Source organism: Daktulosphaira vitifoliae, unplaced genomic scaffold (assembly GCF_025091365.1).
Source record: "Daktulosphaira vitifoliae isolate Bord-2020 unplaced genomic scaffold, ASM2509136v1 Scaffold_2, whole genome shotgun sequence".
NCBI classification, from domain to species: Eukaryota; Metazoa; Arthropoda; class Insecta; order Hemiptera; family Phylloxeridae; genus Daktulosphaira; species Daktulosphaira vitifoliae.
This window is the reverse complement of record NW_026099573.1, coordinates 26875807-26889970: the sequence shown is the minus strand read 5'-3', so window position 1 is coordinate 26889970 and position 14164 is coordinate 26875807. Positions and strand designations below refer to the sequence as shown.

The 14164-nt window shown below is 24.3% G+C and overlaps 3 protein-coding genes across 6 annotated transcripts; 2 read left to right on the top strand and 1 right to left on the bottom strand.

Moving 5' to 3' along the window:
• Positions 1-183: 183 nt before the first annotated feature.
• On the top strand, positions 184-3431 carry LOC126897193 (protein YIF1A). Of its 2 annotated transcripts, none has more exons than XM_050670600.1 (7): positions 184-370; positions 440-736; positions 1403-1659; positions 1983-2095; positions 2201-2398; positions 2462-2555; positions 3114-3431. In XM_050670600.1, exons 1-7 carry the CDS (start codon positions 337-339, stop codon positions 3285-3287), a joined length of 1167 nt encoding a protein of 388 aa, XP_050526557.1. In that variant the 5' UTR covers positions 184-336; the 3' UTR covers positions 3288-3431. The 2 variants fall into 2 exon arrangements, with proteins under 2 accessions (XP_050526557.1, XP_050526558.1); XM_050670601.1 differs by having other exon boundaries at positions 185-358.
• Positions 3432-4446: 1015 nt separating this feature from the next.
• LOC126897184 (breast carcinoma-amplified sequence 3 homolog) lies at positions 4447-11332 on the bottom strand. Of its 3 annotated transcripts, none has more exons than XM_050670566.1 (14): positions 10950-11332; positions 10725-10889; positions 10332-10550; positions 10093-10274; positions 9001-9256; positions 8714-8928; positions 8489-8656; positions 7652-8022; positions 7217-7443; positions 7061-7149; positions 6860-6996; positions 6294-6431; positions 6015-6056; positions 4447-4833 (listed from the first exon to the last, which is right to left on the bottom strand). In XM_050670566.1, the coding sequence occupies exons 1-14, from the start codon at positions 11073-11075 to the stop codon at positions 4736-4738; spliced, it is 2433 nt and encodes an 810-aa protein (XP_050526523.1). In that variant the 5' UTR covers positions 11076-11332; the 3' UTR covers positions 4447-4735. The 3 variants fall into 3 exon arrangements, with proteins under 3 accessions (XP_050526523.1, XP_050526524.1, XP_050526525.1); XM_050670568.1 differs by having other exon boundaries at positions 4722-4833; positions 5999-6056; XM_050670567.1 differs by lacking the exon at positions 6015-6056.
• Positions 11333-11679: 347 nt separating this feature from the next.
• On the top strand, positions 11680-13819 carry LOC126897209 (NADH dehydrogenase [ubiquinone] 1 alpha subcomplex subunit 7-like). The gene is made up of 3 exons (XM_050670623.1): positions 11680-11879; positions 12467-12657; positions 13527-13819. The coding sequence occupies exons 1-3, from the start codon at positions 11799-11801 to the stop codon at positions 13594-13596; spliced, it is 342 nt and encodes a 113-aa protein (XP_050526580.1). The 5' UTR covers positions 11680-11798; the 3' UTR covers positions 13597-13819.
• The last annotated feature ends 345 nt before the right edge of the window (positions 13820-14164 follow it).

Here is a 14164-nt window from a genome sequence, read left to right as displayed (position 1 = left end):
AAATGACAAATTAAAATAGTCCATTTAATATATCCACTCGCGTAAATCGTAATGGTCTCAACAATAAGCATATTTTTAAACATTGTAAATAGCGATTCTTAGGAGGGGAAAATCATAAACTTTTAAAGATATTAACAGACTGTTGATAAGATTCATATGTATTGTCTCGTTTATCTTTTGCTGATAGGTCTAGAAAAACGTGGCGATTGAATTTTTTATATTCATAAAATCTACTGATAAATGATAATAGAAAACAAATTATTAATTGTCTATTATTTTGATGTGTAATTTACATATTTTTATTTTCATATTTTATTAAAAGAATTGAAAGTTATAATGAATTATAACGAAAATCTAAGTAATTTGAACTGTATTATTAGATTATTTTTATTAAATATGTGTAAAATGAACGGCTGTTAAGAAATATTGTAATTTTTAGATAATAGTAGTAGTGGCAGACGCCTCACTAGACGACCGATGGAAACTCCTGGTTTAGATGTAAATAATACACCAATGGCAGGACCATCTACCAACGATTCATATTTTTACAGTCAGCCATCGCATTATATGCCTTCCTCAGATTCTCAATCACAGTCATCTCAACAACAATTTTACTATAATGACTTTACATCCATGCCTTCTCAGCCTCAACAGGGTTATAGCCAAAATAATTTTGGATATTCTGTACCTTCTCAGATTAACAATATTCAACAGGGACAAAATTATGAAATACCAAGTTAGTCGTAATTTTGTTTTAAGTACATTATTATTTTTTGTATAAACTTTTAAACGTATGCTAAGTAATAGGATAAATTTGATTGGGTTAGAAATAGTTATTTAAATGAAAAAATATAGTTATATAAATATGCTAGTTGTGGTAATAATATCATTAATCATTAGGTAATCATTAGGATTTTCTATTTACTTTACCATTTTTGGTTGTTTTGAGACTATTAGTTTCAGTAGAGATAGTTATGTTATATCTATGTAAAATAAATGCAATATACTTTTTTACTGTAAACAATATCTTATTTATATGAGGAATTATTATTTTTTTTTTTGGCTAGTTTTACTAGTTCTTTTATGTTTTCATAGAACAATAGTACCATATTTTTTTTGTTCTATGTGGTTTGTTTTACTTTCACCAAAATTACCTAAATAACTTGTATGATTACAAAAAAAATAATGAGTATGGAGATTGATAAAAAGAAAATCATAAAATAAAAGCTATGTATGTATGTGTACTAAATATAGAACATTGTGTATTTATAAAAAAATTGTATTGCTAAACTAGTAAAAAACAAAAAAATTACATCATTAATTATTGTTATGAAAAATAATATATTATCTTACCATTAATAATATTTAACATTTTATTTCCTAATATAATTAATTGTTTAAGGTCAAAGGCCTCAAATTCCTCAACAGTCGCCTTCTATGTTTATTCCATCAAGTAACATTGTTGATGCTTTTGGAAATAATCCACTATTAGCTGGTGCAACTGTTCGATATGGCCAAAAAATAATTGGTCAAGTAGTTGATGAAAATGTTGGCAAATATACTAGTGGTATTAGTGCAGAAATTAAACGATATTTTGCTGTTGACACTCGTTATGTTATCAGTAAATTGGTTTTATTGCTGTTTCCATTTGCAAGAACTGTATGTAAAGATGTTATATATATAAAGTGAATTATTTTTTTAATGAAAATTTTCTATCAAATCCTTATATGTTTATTTTATTGAATTTCACTATAATTATAATCATTATATTATATTCAACTATCCAAAATTTCTTTTTCATATTTAATAAATGTACTAAAGAATTAATATATATGAGTAGTTGCTTTGTAAAGTCAATAATCTCGATTTTTTTTTATATAACTTTGAAAATCATAAAAGATATTTTCAATCTACATAAAAATGATTAGAAAAATACTTTATAAAAACAGTTTTTCATTAATGCGTTTTGTCTAATTGTATAGGATTGGTCAATTATTTTGGAGTCAAGAGGTGATACTAATAGTCATCAACGTGCTGGACCAAAGACAGATATAAATGCTCCTGATCTTTATATACCAACTGTTTCATTTGTCACGTATGATAATTACTATTCATTATTCTCAATATAAGTTAATTTTCCTACAAAATTTACTCATAATATAAGAAAATACTTTAATCTAATTATTGATATTATTTTTAGATATTTATTATTTTTGGGACTTATTCTTGGAAAACATGGTCAGTTTAGCCCTGAATTATTAAGTGTCTATGCTTCACGTGCATTAGCTTGGGAAGTATTTTTGGTTGCGATTGAGGTTTTTGTATTGTATGTGACAAATGTTCATAGTTCTTTAAAAACTTTGGATCTTACTTCATACTCTGGATACAAATACTTTGGGTATATAGAAATTAATATTGTTGATTTTTAAACTAATAACTCATCAAAATATTAATTGTTTAGCATTGTTTTATGTGTTCCTGTTGGATTACTTTTTGGAGAAACATTGTTTTATATTACTCTTATATATTCAAGTGTTGCATTTATGTATTTTTTGGTAATATAATCATTTTAATTTTATTATTTATATAAAAATAGCTACTTCTATAAGTGTAACATTTATAATAGTATTCCCAATCTGAAATTATGACTATGATGATTTACAAAGTATAACTTAAATCATTTTTACTCAAATACTGTAATATAATATATAATATATTATATTACTTGAATATAATATAATAATACAAATGTTAGATATCATACACTAGAGGACAAAGCTCTTTTCCTTATTATTTTTTCTGTAGAAACTAATATAGTTTCCATTATAAAATGTTCTATAAATAAATGATATATTCTTTAAATATAAATATAACTTTGCTATGAAAATTTATATGATTTAGCTATGTTGTATTATTTTCATGTAATAAATGTAGTGGTTAAAGTACTATTATATAGTTGTAATTATTTTTATTTGAGAAAAGAGATTTTTCTGCAATGTTATGATTAAATAGTATAAATTCATTTTTACAATGAGCTTTTGCTTAATTATTTATTTAGTTGTATGATAAGTTTTTAATTTTTTTAATAATTTATATTTGTTTTTTTTTTTCAGTTATTTTCAATGCGATGTCAATTAAATTCAATAGTTCCTGATCCTAATGTAAACCAAACAATTGTTATGGTTGAATATAAGCGTAAAAGGACACTTTATTTTGTAATAATGGCTGTGATGGTTCAACCCATTACAACATGGTATCTTATATCAAGTTTGACATTTGCTATGTGAAAATTTAATAGAAACAAAAATGTTTATCTAATTTTATGTTGTACATATTACTGTTTAATATTGTGTATTACTTGTATTTATTCTGTGTTTTCTAGTGATATTAGTGAAAAAATGAATTGCATGATTAAAAGCAATAATTCCAATTTTATTTTTCATCTTTATTTAGAAATACCTAGCTCTAATAAAGGAAAACTCCTTCTCTTATTAACCTTCCAAGATTTAATTTTAAATTAAATGGAAAATTTTCAATTAATTGATTATATGATACTGCTCAATGGATCAAAAATTTCAAATGCTTAAGCATTATTCTTAGTAGTTACACTATTAACAATTCAGCTTTTCCTAAGATGGTCAAATTTAGAATTAAATTTGTGTTTAATAAATAGATTAAAATTTTAGTTAGAGAGAAGTTTTTGATAGTAGACACATTAGGCTTTTATCAACCTTTTTTTCTTAATATGCTTTCTTCCCTCTTAAAACTACCCAAAATGACTAGCTGTAAAGTACTGCTTCCTCAGGATTGTCTGATACAGTTTATTTTTCATAATCAACAATATTTTAACTTATCAATATATATTTACATAATGATGGTATTAACAATACTTCTATTTTTAAAATTACATAACTACTAGTTAAATTTTATAAGTATTATTTTTCAACATTTTCATGCAAATCAATATATAATTTTTTTATTTATTTTAGTTTTCTTTTTATCAACTTAACTTAATAAAAAAAAGGATAATTAATTAAGTTACAAAAAATAAATACATAAAAATGTTTAATCTTTTACAACTGTTATACAAAGTGGCTGTATGTTCATTATTATTTTTTCTTCAACGGAAACAAATGGTATAGATGTGTATAAGTAACACAAATAAAGAATTATCATAAAAATAACATAAAAATATACATAATGCCAAATTAAAAAACTAATAGGAGATTCAATTCGAGGTGTCATGTCCACATTTGTACAATTAAACTAAAAATAAGTCTTAAAACAATAAAGTATTTATTATAATTTTATTTTTATTGTAATTATTCTTACCGATCCACTAAAACATTTTTGTGATTGATTAGTCAGGTTATATTTAACAAATATGATAGCTATAATAAATACTGTACATGCTATAACTATTAAGCAGTGACAAAATTCAATAAATTTCATGTTAAATATTTACTTATAACTATAAGTAGGTACCATAGAAATAACTTAAAAGTTAAGAGCTAAAAATAAACATGGATATAATGATCATAAAATACATTAAACAAATTTTATACATAGGTAATGACAATTTTTTTACTTTATAAACACTAGTAACAATAGGTTAATTCAATTATTTTTTTAAATAAAATAAAATTTTTATACAATAATTTAAACTTTACAAAGAATTAAAAAAAATAACATTTAACTATAACATGATAGTTTTTTTTAAATTTGGTTTCATTAATTACTTATTTCTTTTCTTTTTTGCTTTCTTACACCTTTTAATTAATATAGGCTGAATATTAAACTGGCCTTCATCTATAGTTTCAGTTTCTGAGAGTTCTAAGAGATAAAGAAAATGAATTAGTAAATTTAAAACTGAAATACAAAAAAAATGAGTTAATAAGCCTAAAAAAGAAAAAAAATATGCTTCCAAACAATCATTTTATTTGAAAATTTATTAAATATGTATATATGTTAGTAGAGATGAGCCGTGTAGCTGGTTTTCAAGAAATTGTTAGTACACGGTCTTCTTTTTATGATTTGGTTTATACCAAGTACTAGTTTTGTATTCATTTTTTTATGTAGTAACAGAATTATTTTTGGCATTACTTTAAAAAATTATTGTTATATGAGGATATTTTTAATCAAGTTTATAGTTCTAGTTCAGTTATTTTTATCATATCTATAATCACTTCAATCATTGAGTAGATAAAAATGTTATAGTATGTTACCTTCTGGAAATTACAAAAATTAAAAATATTTGATTGACTATTATTTGTACCTACTGAGGAGTATTGTTATTTTTGATGAATAATTAAAATGTTTTTTAATTAAATAAATTTTAATGATGATATTCAATAATTGATCAATAGTGATCAAAAAATTTTAGTAAAGGTTTTTTTAGAATTATTTGAATAAATATTTTATAAATGAGAATTTGCATGCATTGTAAGGTGAAAAAAATGTTGAGGAGGCCAAATAAAATATACATGATTTTTCTAGATTTTTGGGGAAGCGAATTCTGAATATGGGGTGTTAAAATTTCACTTTACGCTTTATATTTTGGTTTAATTTAAATGAGGAATTTATAATAGAAGGTTGATATTTTTATTTTTTTTTTATATAAATTCTTAAAATTAAGCTATTTTAATAACCCAACCCGTCTATTAATCAATACTTGGTTTGTAAATATTTCTTTATGTGGTACTTGGTTAGTATATTCATTTACTACCCAAGAAGACATCTCTACGTGGTAGTATAGTTAATTATTAATAGGTACACTATTGACATAACTAATTAAACTTAACTTTATGTATTTGAATAATTTATTTAAGTTTTTTTTTAACAACTTAGCTAAAATGAGTGAAAAAAGTAAATTATATTAAAAGAAATTGCTATAGTTCTTATTCATAAATAAGTAAACTCAATGATTAATTGAATAGTAATAAATATAGATACATCATATTAATACAATTAATGGTTTTTCAGCTAATTAGATATTTACATTTATAATAGCAAACCTTTATCTAACAAATCTACTGAAAATTCTTGAATCTTCTCTTCTAAAAAAATTAGCTATGTATTAAACATAGAGATAAATACTTCATAAGATATTTATTAACACATCTGATAATAATTTTTAAACAATTACTGAGATATATTTAATTTAAAAAAAAATTAATTTTATAATATATAACATATATAAATAATCTTGTATCAAAAAAGTTTAAAACTGAGCAAACTTAAAACTTGAAATATTAATGAATTACAAGGACGAATTTATAATTATTTAAAGTTACCAGCTTTATTTATATGAAGATTCTCATTCATAGCTTCTGCAAGGTCTTCAAGTATCTTAGTTTCACCTTGGTCAGATGAAAAATCTGACGAATCTCCTTGATTCAAATCCAGAAATTTAGGTGAATAATCAAAACTACCTAAAGTATTTAATTACTATTAGTTAGTATAAAAATGAATATAAAAATATATTCTAAATAATGATTGAAGCTGTCCTAAGAGGGGCAATGGGAACTAGAAATATATGAATACATTTTTTTGGCATAAGATGTATTTTGTTATAAATATATAATATAGAAGCACCAAATATATGATTTCCATATGGCGACAATGATAGTTAGCAAGGTACTGATTATGATAATTAATATTTATAACTATATATTATACTGTAGTATAAACAGTATAGGTTTCATTATATACTTTTTTTATTAAATGCTAAATACTAAATTGTCAAATCAGAATGACTTATTAATATTAAATTTAATTATTTTTTAAAGTTTTGTTAATGTACAATGACAAAGGCTTTCAATATTAAATTTTAAGCACATAAATCTTTAATAATACTTACTATTTGAACCACATTCAATAAAAACGGGAGTACTTTGTCTACTTAAAGTCCCAGTTTGTGGAACACTAACTGGACTTGATTTCACAAGCCGTGGACCATTTTCATTTTCACTCAATTGAGTATCAGAATCAGATCTTCTAAAATAAATTAGTAACATTATAGGTGTTTTTTTTAAATCTATTTTGTAACAGATTATATTACCCTAAAATTGAAGTGTTACAAGTTTTAAATGAAAATTGAGGTCCCATCCAAAGACGGCGATGTGGACCAGCATGAGTACTAATTTCAACCTAAATTTCATTTTGTATGTTAAAAATTGATTAAAAAAAAATTATTTAGGAACAGTTAAAAATTTACTTGAGACAGCCATCGTTCATCAATATTTTCCAAATTATTTTTTTCTGTGACATTTGTTACATTTGAAAATGGAGTTTTTATAAATAAATCCAATAGTGGATTACCTCTATTTAAAGGAGGATTTACAGTGGTTGCATGAAGAGGAGGTTTGTATAAATTCCATTCAGTTTTAGGTTCTATATTCAATTCAATCATAGTATCATCAAATATTTTTTCTTTTGAAATGGCTAAAAAAAGATCAAATAATTTCTCAAATATTAATTTGATATTATTACTACTTATTTTTATTGTTGATAGAGTTGACATTAAAAAGGATGTTTGTGTATACTTAAAGTCAAATTATTAAATAATGTAATAATTTGATCATTTTATCTTAGATTTTTCATTTTTTTCCTAAAAAAACAATTGATGTGATTATAATGAAAATTTACTTACAGTTAGAATGAACAGGGAACATGTCATACTGAGTAAGTATTCCATTACTAGTCATTACGTATAAAGAATCAGCAACAGTTTTCTTTGAATTATAAGACAAATTTGATATGTCTCTAATCATAGTTGTATCTAAAACTCGACCATGGGCAAAACAAGTTGATAATCTTATATATGTAGATATACCAACCTCATCTGAGGTTAATTTATTTCCTTGAGATCGTATTTGATTAAGTGACTGTATAACAATTGGATGAGGCGCTGGATTAATACATGGACTTGAATACGGTAGTATAATTTGAGAATTTTGCAATGAATCAGTTAATACAGGACTATTTCTACCATCAGATATTAATCCAGCACTACGATGAAATCTATAAAAAAAAAAAATTGATTAAACATAAATGAACTATTTTCATTTGATGAAAAAAATATAAATTAAAGTAGACAATAATATAATGTCTTTAGTTGATTAAATTTTACAAATATGATTAACATAATTAAGTAAAATTAAAACTATATTAAAAATATTATTAATTTAAAAAAACTAAAAAATATTAAAAATATTAAACTCAAAGCCACAAAAAAGTTAATGAAAAGTCGCGGATACGTATTTCGGAAACAATGTTACCATTATCAACGCTAAACACATACTTTTCATTAATTTTTTTGTGGCTTTGAGTTTAATATTTTTAATATTTTTTAGTTTTTTTAAATTAATAATATTTTTAATATAGTTTTAATTTTACTTAATTAATTAGCCACAAGTGATCAATTTTTATTATATGATTAACATAACTATAATTAATATAATAAATTATAAGAAAGATTTCTATTTACCTGGATAATTTATTTACAATATGTGGTGTTGAATGTGTTCGTAACCCAATTGGGCCTCCATAAGGTGTAATTGGAAACAGATGAGTAGTTCCCCTTAATGAGCTTACTGCTACCCATCTAGAATCACTGGAGAATTGTATGTCTTGAATTTTGGCAGTAGTATCACCTCTATAACAATTTCCAATTAAATTAATAAGAATAATTGAATAAAACTTTCAAATGTACCTATGTAAAGTGTATAAATGATGTACAGATGCGAATGGTGAACCTAATACATTTGGATTTATCTTAAATACATTGAATCTATGTCCATTTTTATCAGCAGTAACTAACATCAAACCAGACTGATCAAAATTTAATGCTACAATAGCTTCACAATGAGCAATAAAATGAGCCACTATATCTGGTCCATGATTTTCCATTTCTTTTAATAATTTATTCTAAGTATAGAATTAAGAAAAAAAAATTAATTGAAATTTTCATAAAATACATTGCTAATTCCATATACATACTTTAATATCAATAACAGTAATAATACCAGGGTTCATTTGATTTGATTCATTTACTAAAGATATGTTATGTACTGAATTGGAATTATGAACGCCTGTTATACTATTTGCAACAGATCCACTTAAGTCTCTTAGACTCTGACTCAATGTTTTTGCAGCATGTAAAACTGTTGCAGTATAAGAGTGGCCATTTTCACCTTCATATCCTCCTAATGATCGATTCCATGAAATAACTTTTTGGTCTGCATAAGCTAACCATCTATATGTATGAACATATTTTTGCTATACAGTAATTATTTACAGTGGTTAAAATTATAAGACACCCTCAAATTTTATATTTCAAACATTTAGATTTTGGGTTTGTATGCAATTGTAAACGTTTAAATCATCAAGTAAATGCATAAAATTTTTTTTTTTTAATAATGTATTCATAAACTTAAAAAAAAACCACTTATTTTGCATTGGTTTCATTGTAACTTAATGTTTAAGATTATTTTAGTTAAAAATGTTACTTTTGCAAAAATACAACAAATGTCAGTCAACAAATAATTTTAAAGGCTTTTAAAAATTTTTTTTCTACATGTTATTTAGATAATTAAGTTTGATGAAAAAAATGATCAAGTCGATTCATTTAAAAATATTCAAAGCACAGGCAAATAATAAGAATTTTTAGTTTTTTTGGTAATGAACTGTCAAATAAGTTAATTTTTTAAATATGCTTGGTAAAAATCATAGAAAAAAGCATATTTTATTTAATTTCAACTAATTAATTTGAAATATAATATAGAATTTCACAAAATATAATGTTTTATTTTATTTTGTATTACAATTTTATCTAAAATAATCATAAAAATTAAGTTACAAATGGAACCAATGTAAATGAAGCGGTTTTCTTTTAAATTTATGAACACATTATAAAAAGTTTCATGTATTTACTTACATACTTACTTACATACAATACTACATGTATTTAAACGTTTACAATTGCATACAAACCCAAAATTGAAACGCGTGAAATATAAAATTTGGGGGTGTCTTATAATTTTTACCTCTACTGTATAAATTAGTATCAAGTTGATAAGACATAAATTTTACCTAGTTCCCAAGGCAATGGGGTTTGATTTTATACCAGGACTAGGATAACAAGTGGTGATTGTCATAATATCTTCAACTGTCAATGCATCAAAAATGGCAATTTTTTCTAAAAAGACAATTGCTATTGCAAAATGATTCACAGCTATATCCATGATAGGATTTTTAAACTTTATTGTTTTAACCTAAAAATATTGATTATAAGTATAAGATGAAAACATTTTTTTTATATATAAACAAACCACATCTCCACAGGTCAATGACACAAAACTTATAGAACAAAATTGTGGACCAGGACCAGAGCCATCACATAAAGCAATCAATGGTCTTTTGTGTGCAAAAGGATCTTGACGAAACTTGAGGTCTAGAATAGGTGAGGGTATAAACTTTAAAATTTTTACAACTCCCTGAGACCATGATAAAACTTCATATGCTTCTCCATTAGCTCCAATATACCACACCTTGAACATTAAATATAATTTTCCATATAAAAAATAATCAAATTTTCAGTTCAAGCAGAAGCATAAATTTACATTATTTAGAGTAAAAAAAATTAATAAATTATAAACATTTTTTTCCAAACATTTACAATAAAAAGTTCAATTTATTTGTAAATGTCCAATTAATTTAATTACTTGAACACCAAATCCATAACCCAATGTAAGAAGCATCGGTGATACACCAGACATAAGTGATTCATCATTTTCAAAAGTAGACGAAAACTCATTTAGTTCCAAAGTTTCAAATTGTGTCCAAAGTATTTTCTCTCTATTGTCAACATTGATAATATTAGAATATCCCTAAAACAGTTAAATATAAAATAAATAAATAACAAACTTTCAATTTTTTTTGCGTCTTACATGAGGAACTACATCTTGAATAAATCCAGTAACACTATCAATAATTGATCTATCAACAACTGGACCCGGTAAAACTGTTTTTCCAATAAGACTTTTAGATGCTTTGCAAGGAGAATCAGCAGACATGATTGATGTTTTGTCTCAAAAAAGTGTATTTAACACATTTAATTAAAAATATATTCCATTTAATAGGAAAGTAGTTTTTAAACAATAGATAAAAATATTAGTTCACAAACAACATTTTATAATTTTTTAATTATAACAAATATTATTGGAAAAATATTGATAATTAAATAAAATTAAGAAGGATTACATTTGTACTTCATAAAATGATAAAAAATTTCAATAGAAGTAGCTTAAAGGAAAAAATGTCATGGTCAAGTTAAAAAAATTTATATCTCAGTATACAAAGATTTATTTATTATTTTTCTGCGTTTTTGTATTAAATTATCAATGTTTTTGTTTTTGTGATGTAGGTTATCAGCCTGGACAGCTGATTGTTTATCTGTTAAACTTTACAAAGACATAATGTCTATTCTGTGATAAAGACTTCAACAAACAAAAACAAAATTTTTATTTTTATCTTTCAATTTTAAAAAAGTATATTTATTTTTATGACATAGAGATCTATCAGTACAATATGCTTATGTTATAATTTTAACTAGTAATCTGGTGCAGCCTAGCCGTGATGGGTATTGTTATATTTTTGATATCAATGTATGATAATACTCTTAACAGCTGTAATCGGTTGAATAATAATTACTGAACTATTTATCATTAGAGAATATTAAAGTAGTTAAATCTTAAGAGTTATTAATTTCGTAATATTTTTCTTAAATTTTAATTAAAATGGCCAATTGGGTTCAAAAAATACCATCACAGTTTCAACCATCTGCATTTATATCAGCTCTTAGAACTTTTTTAGGCGGTGTTAGTATATAAAAAAATAGTGTATTTCAAATTTATACCTCGTATAACATATTTCCTTAATTTTTCAATTCTAAAAACTTGACTTCTTCAAACTTACATTAAATTAAAGCAAATATAATCTACCTTAAAATAATAACAATCCAAAAACTATATGAATTATCGACCACTAAAGTATAAAATCTTAAATTTTTGGTAAAAATGACAGATTTTATAATTTTTTACATTGTAATGTTATACTTGCTTCATTCTAAATTATACAATTCAATGCTTATTTTTAGTACTATATGATTAAAAATAGAAAGACTTATTAACTACTTGTTTACTATTAATAATTGATTTCTAAAGTTTGAAATCGAGACATTTTTGTAGAAACTATTAATTTTTATAACATGGAAGAGTTTTATATTTTAATCACTGTCAGATATTAATGTATACTAATCTAAAAAAATACTTAATCTCCATTTCACTGGAAACCAGCAGTACTTAAATTTGTTTAAGATTATAAGATTTCTGATTATATGATGTAAAATTAATTTTTTTTTAAATATTAAATTATTATTTTAAGTAAAAATTTGTGTTATTTGTAGCGTAATTTCAAACCAAATGTTAGAATGGTTGATGAAGTATCTGCTGCAACTCAACCTCCTCCAGATATTCCAGGAGGGCCTTATCATAAAGTAAATAACAATTATTATTGTACACGTGATGCTCGCAGAGAAGTAACATCTCCATTGGTTGTTGCTGAAACAAGTCAAAACATTAAAATTGAAAATGCCAAGTAATACAATTAGTTGTTTACTAACCTTATTGAACTAGTTTTCCTAATGTGTATTTTTTTTGAAGATGCCCCTGACTTTGATGGTTATTGGTCACCAAACATATTTATGACTAGTCATTTTATTAACATTGCATTATTTTATTTTATTTTTTGGTTCTAAGACTAAAATCTCTCCTAAGAATTTGTTAATGACTATTGGCATTAATTTTTCCAATCCTGATTTTGTAAATGCTCTTGAAACTTAAGTTTTAAAACTTGTGAAAATATTTTCTTAGTCTTATTATCTAAGAATTGTTTAATTATCATGGTCATATTAATTGTAATGACATTTTATTTTACAAAAAATGAATTAAATAAGATGAGAGAAAATAGACTTAGATGGTATGGTCATGTTATGAGGAGAGAGGGACATGAAGCTGTATGAGCAGTTATAAAAATGAATGTTGAAGGAAGAGGAGGTAAAAGAAGACCAAAAAAGAGATATAGGAAGGATGTAATTAAATGCGATATGAGGGCGGCTAGTGTGTGCATAGATGATGTGGAAGATTGTATCAAGTGGAAGTTTAGGATAAGGGTGGCCAACCCCAAGTAGTTGGGATTAAGGAAAGGAAAAAGAAGAAGATATTTTATTTTACAAAAAAATCTTTAATATTGGCATATTTAATTAATGACTTTCAAATAATTAGTGCTGCACAATTATTGTAAATAGGCTAATTAAAAATTTTCCCTTTGGTCAGACAATTTGATATTACGCGATATATAATATTTCATAATTTTATATTATTGAGTAGCACTATTTTTTCTCTAACCCTCAATACATATGTAAAATGTATTTTGTATTATGTACTATATTAATAAAAATATTTTAGGTCTATTACAGCTGAGGGATCAAAACCTACAAAATTGCCCCTTCCTGGAAAAATCTACCACTGGGATTGATGAAAAATTTATAATTAGTTGAAAATCAAGATATGTATATTTTTTTTTCAATTTTAAATAAAAAATTGTTTAGTTAAAAATATTTTAATTCCAATAATACTATTTGACTGTCTGTTTTAGTAAAATGTGCAGATAATCTTATTACTTATGTTATTTTGAATTTATTAAGTGGAAAAATAAAATTTTATTTATTCAATAAATAAGTTTTAACATAGTAAAAATATTTTTAAGCTTTCATATGTTGATAATATATAGAATATCAAAACAGGTTATACTGTGTTTAGAAAAACAACTATAAAAAAACGGTAGCACAGTGGGGTCGCGGCATAGTGGAGACATTGCATAGTAGGGTCCAGTATAGATTTAATGTGACAGTGATTAAAATCACTATCATAAGAAACGCTTCGATGCAAATCTGTAGATAGTGTTTAATTTTAAAAAATTGATGGATAATTGCAAAAGCAACATCAACTTCTATTAAAATAAAATACAAAACCCATAATTATCATACAAAAATAGTATATTTTTCAATATGGTAGCCATTTGCGTATAGAAGATAGATCGTCGG